This window comes from Condylura cristata, unplaced genomic scaffold, assembly GCF_000260355.1.
Source record: "Condylura cristata isolate star-nosed mole 26May11 unplaced genomic scaffold, ConCri1.0 scaffold00040, whole genome shotgun sequence".
NCBI classification, from domain to species: domain Eukaryota; kingdom Metazoa; phylum Chordata; class Mammalia; order Eulipotyphla; family Talpidae; genus Condylura; species Condylura cristata.
In genome coordinates this window covers 9,191,020-9,203,018 of record NW_004567141.1, presented here as the reverse complement: position 1 = coordinate 9,203,018, position 11,999 = coordinate 9,191,020, and the positions used below count along the sequence as shown (strand labels likewise).

Here is an 11,999-nt window from a genome sequence, read left to right as displayed (position 1 = left end):
TCCCAGATTTGTCTGGCCATTTCTGACCCTTTTCCATGGGTCCCGGCCAGAAGGTGCTTTAGTCTAGTGGTGGGCTTTCAGGCCTTGCTTTGGACAAACCCCCTTTGGGTTGACTTTTGCCCACAAGGGTATAGGTAACTTCAGGTGTTTGATTTAGACATTATATTCTTTGTGTTTCATATTGTATATTCACTGCATTAAAGTCCCTTTTCATTAAAGTTTTATATGTTTTGTCTTGACGCGGCAGATGGCAGAATGCACTTTGGAGTGTTCTGTAACAATCCCTTCCATTTCTCTTAATTGTAGGGACAGCTTTGAAGACTATCAAATGTTCCCTTTTCTGTTTCCTTCTCTCATTTTCACCTTAACGTAGTTTTTCATTTCCCAGCACAGAAACTAATGTCCATTTTATTTATTTTTTTCCAGATTGGGAGAGGAGACTTGAAACTAAAGAGTCAACTGCAAAGTCCAAAATTAATGAATATTTGTCCTATGGGGTCACAATGGAAAGGGAAGGTCTCTGGGAGTCAACTATAGGGGAAACCTGGGAACCTGACAGTTGGGTAGAAGGGGAAGAAAAAAGACAGGGTAGACATCTGGACCAAGTGGCAGTTACCCATAAGGAAGCCCTCACTGAGAGGAAGGTACACAGAGATATTGAATTTGAAAGATGTTTCAGTCACGGTTCAATTCTTGATACACAACAAAGTATTCCTATGGGGGGAAGTCCTTATAATTGGAACTCATACAGAAAAGACATTAAACAAAATTCGGAATTAATTGAAACTCAAAGATTGTTTGTAGCAGAGAAAACATATGAATGTAATGAGTGTGGGAAAGCCTTCACTCAGAGCTCCTCCCTTCTTAAACACCAAAGGATTCATACTGGGGAGAAACCTTTTAAGTGTAATATATGTGGGAAACACTTTATTGAACGTTCCTCCCTTACTGTACATCAAAGAATTCATACTGGTGAGAAACCTTATAAATGTAATGAATGTGGAAAAAACTTCAGTCAGAGTATGAATCTTACTATTCATCAAAGAACTCACACTGGAGAGAAGCCCTATCAGTGTAAAGAGTGTGGAAAAGCTTTCCGTAAGAATTCATCCCTTATTCAACATGAAAGAATTCATACTGGAGAGAAACCCTACAAATGTAATGAATGTGGGAAAGCTTTTACCCAAAGTATGAATCTTACAGTGCATCAAAGAACTCATACAGGAGAAAAACCCTATGAATGTAATGAATGTGGAAAAGCCTTCAGTCAAAGCATGCATCTTATTGTACATCAGAGAAGTCACACTGGAGAAAAACCCTATGAGTGTAATGTATGTGGAAAGGCCTTTAGTAAGAGCTCAACTCTTACCCTACATCAGCGAAATCACACTGGAGAAAAACCCTACAAATGTAACAAATGTGGGAAATCCTTTAGCCAAAGTACATACCTTATAGAACATCAGAGACTTCATTCTGGAGTAAAACCTTTTGAATGTAATCAGTGTGGAAAAGCTTTCAGTAAGAATTCATCTCTTACTCAACATCGAAGAATTCATACTGGAGAGAAACCTTATGAGTGTATGGTATGCGGAAAACATTTTACTGGCCGATCATCCCTTACTGTACACCAGGTCATTCACACTGGAGAGAAACCTTATAAATGCAATGAATGTGGAAAGGCCTTCAGCCAGAGTGCATACCTTATTGAGCATCAACGAATTCACACTGGTGAGAAACCTTATGAATGTGGTCAGTGTGGAAAAGCCTTCATTAAGAATTCATCCCTTATAGTGCACCAGAGGACTCATACAGGAGAGAAACCCTATCAGTGTAATGAATGTGGAAAAGCTTTTAGTCGGAGCACAAACCTTACACGACATCAGAGAACTCATACATAAGGAAAGTTTTCTTTGGTCTTTTCATCATGAATGGCTCTTCAGTGATAACCAGATAAGTCATATAATATAGAAGCTTAATAAATGTTGCAGTTATAGGAATTTTTTAGTTGAACTATAATATCCTATGTCAGATAATACAGACCACTGTAAAGAAACAATATAAAAGTGGAAAAACCTTGGCTCAAAAAGTAAAACAGTTTGGGAGTTTAAGTAGCTAATGTTTTGAACAGTGAAATGTCATGCTGAAAATAAGTTCTATTACCTATGATTCTCTTATGGACATCAGACAGGAGAGGAAATATGTGACTAACTGGATACCCCAACGACCTGGTATGTTATTCTGACCTGCCACTAACTTGTCATCTATCTTCACTAGGTCAGTTTCCCTTGTGTTGCAAAATGGATTTTTAATTTAGAAGGACTACACAATCCATACTAATTCTAGAATGCTAAAAACCTATAAACAGAGTAAGCGTTGTGAAATCCTTCATCACTTACCATGTTATATGTTATCTAGATTCTCCTGTTCCACTGTTCTCCCTGACTGCTTTTGGTCAAATTTTTTTATATTTATCAATTCCTGTGATCCTTCCATGTTCCTCCCCACTCCATTGACCTTTTGTCCCCTAACATAGAATCTGCTTGCTAACAGGTGGTGGAATAATTATACAAATCTTAATATACCAGCAAGGCTGTTTTCTCTATTAGTCATTAAACTATTGTTAAATAAGCTTAAGTATTTAGAAAACAGCATGATTTTAATATAATCTTTACATATGAATCAAATGCCTTTCTTGTATCATATTCTAACATCAGAAGGATGAGCAGTAATAAACATTAAAATTTGACATTAATAAGACATTTGAAACTCAAAATATCAAATTGGTCACAGAAAGATTTTTGGATGTATACTTATGATAGTTAAGACAATTTCATTTTTTGTACACACTAATAAAGTGATAAATTATGTGCTTGACATGATTAGAAAAGCAAAATGAATAAGATGTTTTTTGTTAATGAAGTGCTAAACTAAAAATGGCAGTTGTTCTGGGAGAGAAAATGAAGAATTCAAGCAATAGTGAAGTGAGTAGAGATAATGGTGGTAAATAATTGAATGTGGACACTTGAATAAGAAGAAAGAGTCTTGGGTGACATGGATTTATGTGGGCAGATGGGTTGCCATAATTAAAAACAAAATTGTCAAATTTTGCAGGATAATAAGTTCAGGGCATTTTGATGACTCTATATCAATCCAAGTAATGAATCCAAGGAGGATGGCATTAGGCAAAAGTGGAATCAGTGCTGAGAGGAAAGACTCGCCAAAAGGAAAAATCAAAACCAGAAAAATTGAGAGAGTAGTAGCACAAAAATTAAAGGAAGGTTTAGTGTTGGGATAAGAATAGTTAATATTTCCAAATCCTGATAGGGAAGATTAGGTAAAACTAGAAATATGGCCTTTAATCTTACCACTGATAAGCTCCAAATTTTAGTGGGTTTAAGAGTGAGTTACATGTCAAAAAAAAATAGCTGGACCGAGAAAGGAGAGATTAGAAAGATAACTAGAGGGAAATAGAGAAAATAAATCTCTATTTGAACTTTGACTTCAAATAAAGTCCATTTAACAGTGGCTTACAAACAGGGATTTATTTTTTCTCACACAACAAATCTAGAGGTAGTGGGCATTGGTTCATAGACAAAATAGTTCAATACCTTGGGCTTCATAGATTTTCCATCATGTTCATGATGGCTGCCATAGCTTCAGGCAAGGTAACCTTTATTCACAGTAGAAAGATAGGGGATGAGTAACAGCAGCAGCAACACCAATGCCTTTTCTCAGAATAGGTTTTCTCAGTAGCCCGTTAGATGACCTGCTTGTATCTTGTTGACTAAAGTTGTGTTTTGAAGACAGTAGGAGCAAAGGAGGCTAATAAAATGAATATTTTAGCTCTTCTAGCCTCCATAGTGGAGGTAAAATTGCACAGAAAGGGAACCTTGAAAAAGATGTTGATTTAATCAACCAACAATCTGCAAATGTGTTTGTATGCAGAAGAATGGAATGTGTTTATTACTGAAAAGAGGTCCTCATGCAAGAGTTTGTGGGTATAAAAATGTGGGTGTGTGCATCTCAAGGTGGAAAAAAGTAAGATTTGGGGTATTGGTGGAAACTACAGAATTTTTTTTTTTCACTAGGAAGAACCACCCTTGGAAAAAAACATGAATTAAGAAATGATAGGTACAGAGGATACCTATGGGGTATCCCACATAGTGAAGATCTCTGTGGATGCCCAGTATTTGGCTATTGGAAAATTCACTGTCTTTGGACAATGTGATCTCTATAAAGTCTAGTTCTTAGAGTTGCCACAAGCAAAGACAAAGGGAGAATAGCACACATCTTCATGTAATTCCTTTGGATCCTCAGAAACAGATTTTTTTTTAAAGATAAGATTTATTTATTCATACAGAACTGGAGTACAGGCCAGAGGCTCGGGGCAGTGAGAGGCTTCACCAGAGACAGAGTGGGGAATAGAACAGGCAGATCAACGAAGTACACTGCTGAGGGGAGCAGCGGGCAGGTCAGGAGAGGTCTGCCACGCCATGTGGTCACCTCCAGGGCAGGCAGGAATCGAACTCATGTGGAAGTGGCTTTAGTGCTTTAACCCGCTGCACCACCAGGGAGGGCCAGAAACAGACTTTTTATTTTAAAGGTTTTTTTTATTACAAAGTTTATTTTTACATCATTTTGCACATTTAGAAACAGACTTTTTAATAACACTTCTCTCATGCAGTTTCCTTGTTTCCCTTCATGTACTCCTTTTCTAAAAGAGGCAAAGGAATGAGACAGAATATAGATGAAAACAATAAAGACAGCAGTTAAAAAAAAAGCTCAAAAGGAAGCACAGGTAAAAGGAGAGAGGAAGAGGACTTTATTGACATTTAAGGTGGATGCAATAACAAAATTGTTAATGCAACCTGTAGAGGGAATACTAGGAGAAATGGGTTACATAAATGGAGGCCTCATTACATTATTCAGAAATTTTGGAAGGCTTAGGCCCTTGTATCTCAGCTCTTAGCTATCTGGAGAGCAAGAAATGAGTGCAACCTTGGTACCCTTGCTCTATCAGCAGAATACTCCTGGTTTCACTTACTGGGCTTTAGATTTTGGGCAAGACAATGAAATATAATGGTGACTAAGTTTTTTCAGTTAATAGTTCAAACCTCATAACTTTGGGTTACATTCGATAATAAATTTTAAAAGTGCCCAACAATAGTTGGTGCTTAAGTAATAGCATCACCCTCACAATCTTGAAAATATAACAATATCCAAATTCCTTAGCATAGTATCTAAAATCCATGATTACCTTAGAATCACTTAGACTCCAAAGTGAATGCATTGTAGATAAGTTCTGTCACTGTAAAAGGCAGACTGCTGTAACAGCCTCCTAATGAGTTCCTCTGTCATGTGCTCAGTCATGTCACTGTTCAAATCCTTTCAGTGGTTTCCCTTCACATACAATAAACCCAAGAATCCTACCTTGGCCTTCAAAATCTCTAGTTACCCTTCCAAACTCCTCTCTGTCTCCATTGTTACCACCTCCTCTTCAGTCATACTGGGCCTGCTAAACCTCAAACCAATCATACTTCTCACTTCTTTCTCTGTACAGCATTTCTGTTCACACTTTACAGATGGCTCTTCTCCAGACAGTCACATGTATCTTCTCTCACTTTATCCAAAGCTGCTTGAATGTAATAACCTCAAAGAATTTCCCAAAACACTATTTGAAGTAATCCTCAGCCCATTTTACATTCTAAACAAAGTTTTAAGAGCTACCTCCTCTAGTGGAATTAAGCCTGAAAAATGTGGCATTTTCACTTCTGCTCTAGCCCCCAGAACAATAAATGACACATGCACTTAAACTTGTCTGTTTAGTACAATTTTCAATAAAACCCAAAACAATGCTATAGTGTCTCATAGGTAAAGTCACTGACACTGCTTCCTGAGAGGTGGCCAACAGTTCCCTGACAAACCTCAGGTCAGTCTTGGCTTTTTCTCATGAATAGTCAACACTCTTTCCCAACTTCAGTGCAAATGTATTCAAAGTCAACTATCTCCAGTTAGATGCTTCCACCTATGACTTTATCCTTGCTCACTGCTATACAATACTGTCCACAAAAACCAATATCACTTTCTCTAAATACCACTCAGCAGGCACAGCCTCCTTGATGTCCAGGATCCTTTGGTAGGTGTCCCTTATTTTCCCCTAGCACATCTAAGTCGTCAAGCTTCAGCTCCCAAGGCTCCCATTGGGTCCCAGCCGTCACCCAATGCCCTGAAGTGCCCACAGCCTCCTCAGGCAGCTGTCAGCCTGAATTCTCTGTCCTTTCCATACTGCATTGCACTTCTCTCTCTTTTTTTAAAGATTTATTTATGGGACAGGCTAACAGGTGGGAGGTGGGGGGATTCACCAGAGGCAGAGTGGGAAGACTGAAATACACTGCTGAGGAGAGCAAGTGGGAGAGGAAGGAGATCTGCTGGCCATATGGGTCATCTCCCTGGCTGGGGATTAAACTCATGCTGCAGTGGCTGGTGATAGCTTCATACTGCTGCACTTTAACCCCTTGTGCCTCCAGGGAGGCCCCCACGGACTTCCAGCCTGCATGCTGCCCAGACTCTTCTGCGGGGCTAAGCCATTAGGACTTGGTGTCTACAGGCTTGTCCAGCACTCAGTTACATGGCTTCTTCCAGTCTTTGGCTCCTATTCCGTCCTCGGGGGCTGTCCCTGTTGCGCTTTCTCTATGAAATCAGAAACCACTCTCCCAGATCAATCTTCCTCACTCCATCGTTAACTCGTCTCTGTTCTATTATCTCACTGGATGTCATTTCAAGGCCAAGACCTCGTCCGAATCTAACCAGAACAGAATCAAAGCCCCAGGATCGGGATAGCACACCCGGGCTAGTTACAGGAGGGAACTGTCAGGCCTTCACCCGCCAAGGCCCCCGGGAAATGTAGTTTCCTATCGAAGCGGACAAACAGCCTTGATGGGCTGACTGTCGACGCATGCGCACATCATCACTTCCCGCCCAGCGAGTGAGGGCTCAGGGGTGGGATCCGCCCTCTGTGTTGTGGAATCTGGGAGGCTGAAATGCTGCAGCCTCCGGCCTTTGTGAGGATTCGGCTCAACGGTTTCCCGGGCAACGCGCAAGCGCAATTCAGACCTGGTGGTGTTGATTTCAGCTCATTGTGTTTTGCCTGCGATGTGGCGCTTGCGGCCTCTGGCCGTGAGCGGAGGCTCCTCGAGTGCAATCTAGGGGTGAACAGGCATGGTGGCTAGAGATGCGTCGGGCGTGTGGGAGCGTCTGTGGGGTGGTCGGACGCGGAGATAAGGGTACAAAGAAAGCCGAGTAGGTCCGGGTGTCGGGGTGTGAGCCCGTTGGATGCTTATCTGATGCCCTAAACTTCCCGAACGGCCAAGGTTTGATTCTAGCGAGAAGGGAGGTCAGCCAGAAGTGTACTTGGGCTTGGGGTACTAATCTGTGAGTGCAAGAGAAGGAGGGCCTCTAGCGTGTCTTGGATCAATTCCAGGAAACCTGCTTATGCTCCAGGGTTAGAAGCCCCCTTGTGGCTCAGAGCTCAGTGTGCCCTACACTCTGAGGTAGGGCTAGCTGGCGCAGTCCTTGCAGTGGGGCACCTGGGACCTGGCAGCGTGACAGAGCGCAGCCAGAATAAGATTCTGAGCCTATCCCCCAAATATGTTGTTTCTCTCTGGCCCACTTTTGACTCCAGGTCACCCACACTGGGGCCCAGAGTAGGAGAGCACTGAGGCCAGAGAATAGATTGATATGATTCACTTCACAAGAAAGATCCAACCTTCTTAGTTTCCTTTTCTAAGAAGAAGATGCCCCTTCTTCCCTACTTCTGTACTCCCCTCCTAGCTGTAGGCTGCTGCCCAGGGGTTGGAGGAGGAGTGAAGGGTGGGAGGCAGGAGACACTACTTTTTAAATAAACTTCTCTGCTTAGCTTAGGGGCAAAGGCCAGAGGTAGTCAGAAAGCTGAAAAGTAGCTCTGGAAGTAGCTTTCTGCCAAAGTAGTAGCTTGTGAACAGTATCCACAATAATGGAGGTGAGCAGAAATACCTTCAGAAGGAAAGAAATTGAGCTCAAGTAAGACTAAGAATTCGCTGCGTGGAATATTGTGGTACTCCCAGGATGTGAATGCTCACAACCTAACTGAAAGGCTGTGAGAACTTCTGACCCAGTCTTCTCATAACAGGTGGGTAGAACTTTCCAGCCAGAGGAGTCCTGCTCTCTCTCTCCCTAAAAGGGCTCATCAAAGAAGGAATGGCTGTCAGACACCTGCCAACCATGGTCCAGGTGAGTGGGGGCTTACTGTAGAGTTCTTCACCCCAAATTACCTTAAATGTTTTGCATATAAAGATTTGAAGAGTGTGAGTATATTCCTTTCCCTGATGGGAGATGTTCTCCTTATCCACCTCCCTCATGTTGGATCATCCTAGTGCATGTTGGAGCTAGGAAACTTGCTAAAGGTCACCTAAATGACACAACTGAAACTGGAACCCAGGCAGGTTCGAAATGAAACTGTACTCTTTCTGCTACCAAGTAACATCAAGACTCTAGGATGAGAAAGGCAGGTGCTACCACAGGAGTTAAAAGAGAGAAATTTGAATCCTTTCTTGGAGGAGTAAGGTTAACTGGACCCGTTATTTGTACTGACATTTGGCATCCTACTTCAGGGAGAGGTTGGGCACTAATGAAGTCATTCAAAAGGTATGTTTCCACTTTAAATAAATTACTAAAAAGCTTTGAGCAGGGCCAGTCTTTTTTTTTTTAATAGTTTATTTTTACATCAATTTGGTGCCTTTTTTCATTTCAGTTGTAATCCCCATGGGCTTCCCAATACCAAATCACTCGTGTGCCATCACCATAGTTCAGTGCACTTTCTGTCCCCCTCCCCCATCCCAATGTAGCCAGTTTTTTTAGAATAACATTTGAACTCCACTTTGAAAGACAGCATTTGGGTGGATAAATCCTAATGAATTGACTAAAATTGTTCTAATTCATTCACAGTTAAACCTGACCAGCAAGGTACTCTTTTTAAAATTGATTTATTGAAGTATAATTGATATACAAGATTATATTCATTTTTTTTAAAGATTTATTTATTTGTGCATACAGAACTGGGCTACAGGCCAGAGGCTCAGGGGCGGTGAGAGGCTTCACCAGAGACAGAGTAGGGAGCAGAACAGGCAGATCTATGAAGTGCTGAGGGGAGCAGCGGGCGGGTCAGGAGAGGTCTGCCACGCCACGTGGTCACCTCCAGGGCAGGCGGGAATCGAATTCATGTGGAAGTGACTTTAGATTCTCAGTGCTGTGCTTTAACCCTCTGTGCCACCAGGGAGGGCCAAGATTATATTCATTTTTAAGTGTATTCTGGAAGGGATGGGCAGCCAGTTGAATATGTCAAGTTCGACCTAATTTCAGCTCCTTGGCTGATCACCCTTCTTCCAGTTTCTAACTTGTCCATAACGACCCATTTCAGGCACAACTTTTTCTGTGAAATTTGCCATCCACAGTGGTGATCAACTCTAATATTTTCCTTCCCTTCCCTAACCCTTCCTTTAAATAATCATTGTCACACAATTCATCTTACATTTACCATTGCCTTAATTTGGTTACCATTTGACAGATCTCTATTAGGAATGTAAAATGTACTAATATGTTATGAGTCATACCTGTGATACAAAGATGAATAGTCCCTGACAGAGTGGCTCATGGATTCAATCCAACAAGTATTTTTTGTTTCTTTATTTTGTTTTTTTATTGCTGTTGTCTACTTTTCAAAGATTCTGATGTAGGTAACAAACTTAAGTCAGGTATTCCTTGGAAGGATACTGGGCTGTTGCCCAAGTATTTCTCCATGGCAGTTGGATTTTGACTATGTAGGTAGAGTCCAGAGTTCTTCATCTTGGACTCTTGGCTCGCTTCTCTGGGGTTCTATTTAATTCTTTCTTGGCGTACACCAGCTCCCTTGGCTTCTCAGTCTAGAGTTTACAAGGAAGGGACTAGTTGTGATAAGCTGGGGCAAGGTCATATTGTCCAGAACAATGATTTCCATGGGAACCATGCATGTATTTTGGGGTTGTGCAGGTGAACAGCTGAGGAAAAGCATGAGTTGATAGATCAACAAGTGATAACTGCTGGATACATGGGCCATGTTCCAAAAGAAATCCTGGAAAGACAAGGAAAATGTGAAAATAGTCCATAGCTCTTATGTTAACAATTGGCAGGAAGGTAAGAGATTGAAAGTAAACCAGAACACAGATTAAATGAGACAGTGCTCCTAGGGCCTGCAAGCAGATATGGGGAAAACAGTGAAGAAGGCTGCATTGAAGATGTAATGTTTAAGTTGAGACCCAGGTAGGGGGTCTTATTTAGTCATAAGAGGGTAAGGATGAGATGGAGGTGATCTGGGCAGATTGAGGGAGGAAGATAGGAAAAATTGTTCTGGGCAAAATAAACAGCAAGTGTGAAGTACCTATGCTAAGGACACGTGTCTTTACAGTGTGTGTTTCTTCAAAGCGGGGTGGGGGGTGTGGGGGGGAAGAGAGTAAAAACTAGGTTTTTACCTAGTTGCCTTGTCCCAAAACATCAGCTTCCCATATGGTTGTAGTCCTACAGACCTTATCAGATCCCTTGAGGCTACCAGTCTCAGCATCTCTTCAAGAATTATGTTAAGGGGTAGCACCTGGCCAACAGGGACCCGTTTGCTGTTACAGGAATCAGTGACCTTCAAGGATGTGGCCGTGTTCTTTGCCCAGGACGAGTGGGCACAACTGAGCCCTGCTCAGAGAGCCCTGTACAGGGATGTCATGCTGGAGAACTACAGCAACCTGGTCTCACTTGGTAAGTGACAGCCTCTGAGGGCTCATCATCACATCTGGAGATCTCTTTGGGATCCTTAAAGTGGTTCCAGCTGGAAGGTCTGGCTGGGAATGGCATTATCTTCAAGGCTGCTACGTGTTTATCCTTCCAAGCGCTGACACCTCAAAGGTAATTAGGGGTCTGTTTTGTGTGAGTCTTAGACTATTCATAATTCTGTTATGACCGGCAATGCTTGGAGTACTCACCTGTTTCCCTTAAACATTTCCCCTTTAAGTCTGTATTACAACTGGACCTGCCCATTGGTTCTTACAATGATAAGATGTGCCCTTCAGCAATATCCCTTAGGAAACTAGAAAAGCAGATTCATCACTTACAAGACTTAGAAATTACATAGCACATCTGGGCCATTGCAGGTGGAGGGAGCACAGACTATTGAGTGGAAGCTTTAGCGTTTCACAGGCTCACTCTTATAGGTGAATTTAAATCATAAGAATTTAAAGCAAGGGATAAGGGGGCAAAAGAAGAAACTTAAGTTTTTCTCTTGTTCAGTTATCTAAATAATGGATCTATAAAACAAAGGGGCTTGAGTGGGGATAGGCAACCTAGTTCACCTAGTCACGTGGCTGGCAGTATGTTGTATGAAACAGCCATCTTGAAATAGATGTCTTGTTATCAAAGCTTAAGTTGGTCATTTGCATTACCAAAGTGAAAAAGGAAACTCAAAATTTATACCACTGCGTGGAATCTCCCTCCCCTTCTAGCAGGTAAAGGACAGAATAGTGTCTGTGTTAGCCCCAAGCCATCTTTCCCTCTGGAAACACCTCTGTCCCCTTGACCTGTCAAGTCCTCTTTCTGGAAATTCTAATTCTTGTAATGATTGTTATCTCTGGTATGAACACATGTGGTTTCCTTTTTTTCCCCCCCTCAAAACAGGACTTTTAGTTCCCAAACCAGATATGCTTTCTCTTCTGGGCAAAGGGGAAGAATGGATGCTCAAGGAGGCCTCAGGAGGCGTCTCTCATGGTAAGAATCTATATTGGCAGACATCAGGAAGAACTTGGCAAATGTGCCAGGCCTGTGGTCTGCAAAGTTAGCAACTTTTATTTTTACCTTAATACCTTGTTGCCACACTCATCCCTGCATGCATTGTCAAATTGTCAGGGTAAAAAAAAAAAAAAAAAAACTACTGGGAGAGATATAAA

General features: G+C 41.7%; 2 protein-coding genes across 3 annotated transcripts in view; both read left to right on the top strand.

Annotated features, from left to right (window-relative positions):
- The window catches only part of ZNF454 (zinc finger protein 454), a 66,306-nt gene that overhangs the window by 31,449 nt on the left and 22,858 nt on the right, over positions 1-11,999 (top strand). The window contains exons 2-4 of one of the 2 annotated variants that reach the window (XM_004693886.2): positions 8,168-8,268; positions 10,692-10,818; positions 11,731-11,820. In XM_004693886.2, the coding sequence (XP_004693943.1) occupies positions 8,236-8,268; positions 10,692-10,818; positions 11,731-11,820 (250 nt within the window). In that variant the 5' untranslated portion in view covers positions 8,168-8,235. The remainder of the gene's footprint in view (positions 1-8,167; positions 8,269-10,691; positions 10,819-11,730; positions 11,821-11,999) is intronic. The other variant, XM_012733283.1, reaches the window with a different exon arrangement.
- ZFP2 (ZFP2 zinc finger protein) lies at positions 189-2,868 on the top strand. The gene has a single exon (XM_012733284.1). The coding sequence runs from the start codon at positions 504-506 to the stop codon at positions 1,896-1,898; it is 1,395 nt and encodes a 464-aa protein (XP_012588738.1). The 5' UTR covers positions 189-503; the 3' UTR covers positions 1,899-2,868.

Bases quoted from the DNA above. Each gene is read 5' to 3' on its own strand.
- ZFP2 (XM_012733284.1), top strand. From the start codon at position 504: ATGGAAAGGGAAGGTCTCTGGGAGTCAACTATAGGGGAAACCTGGGAA.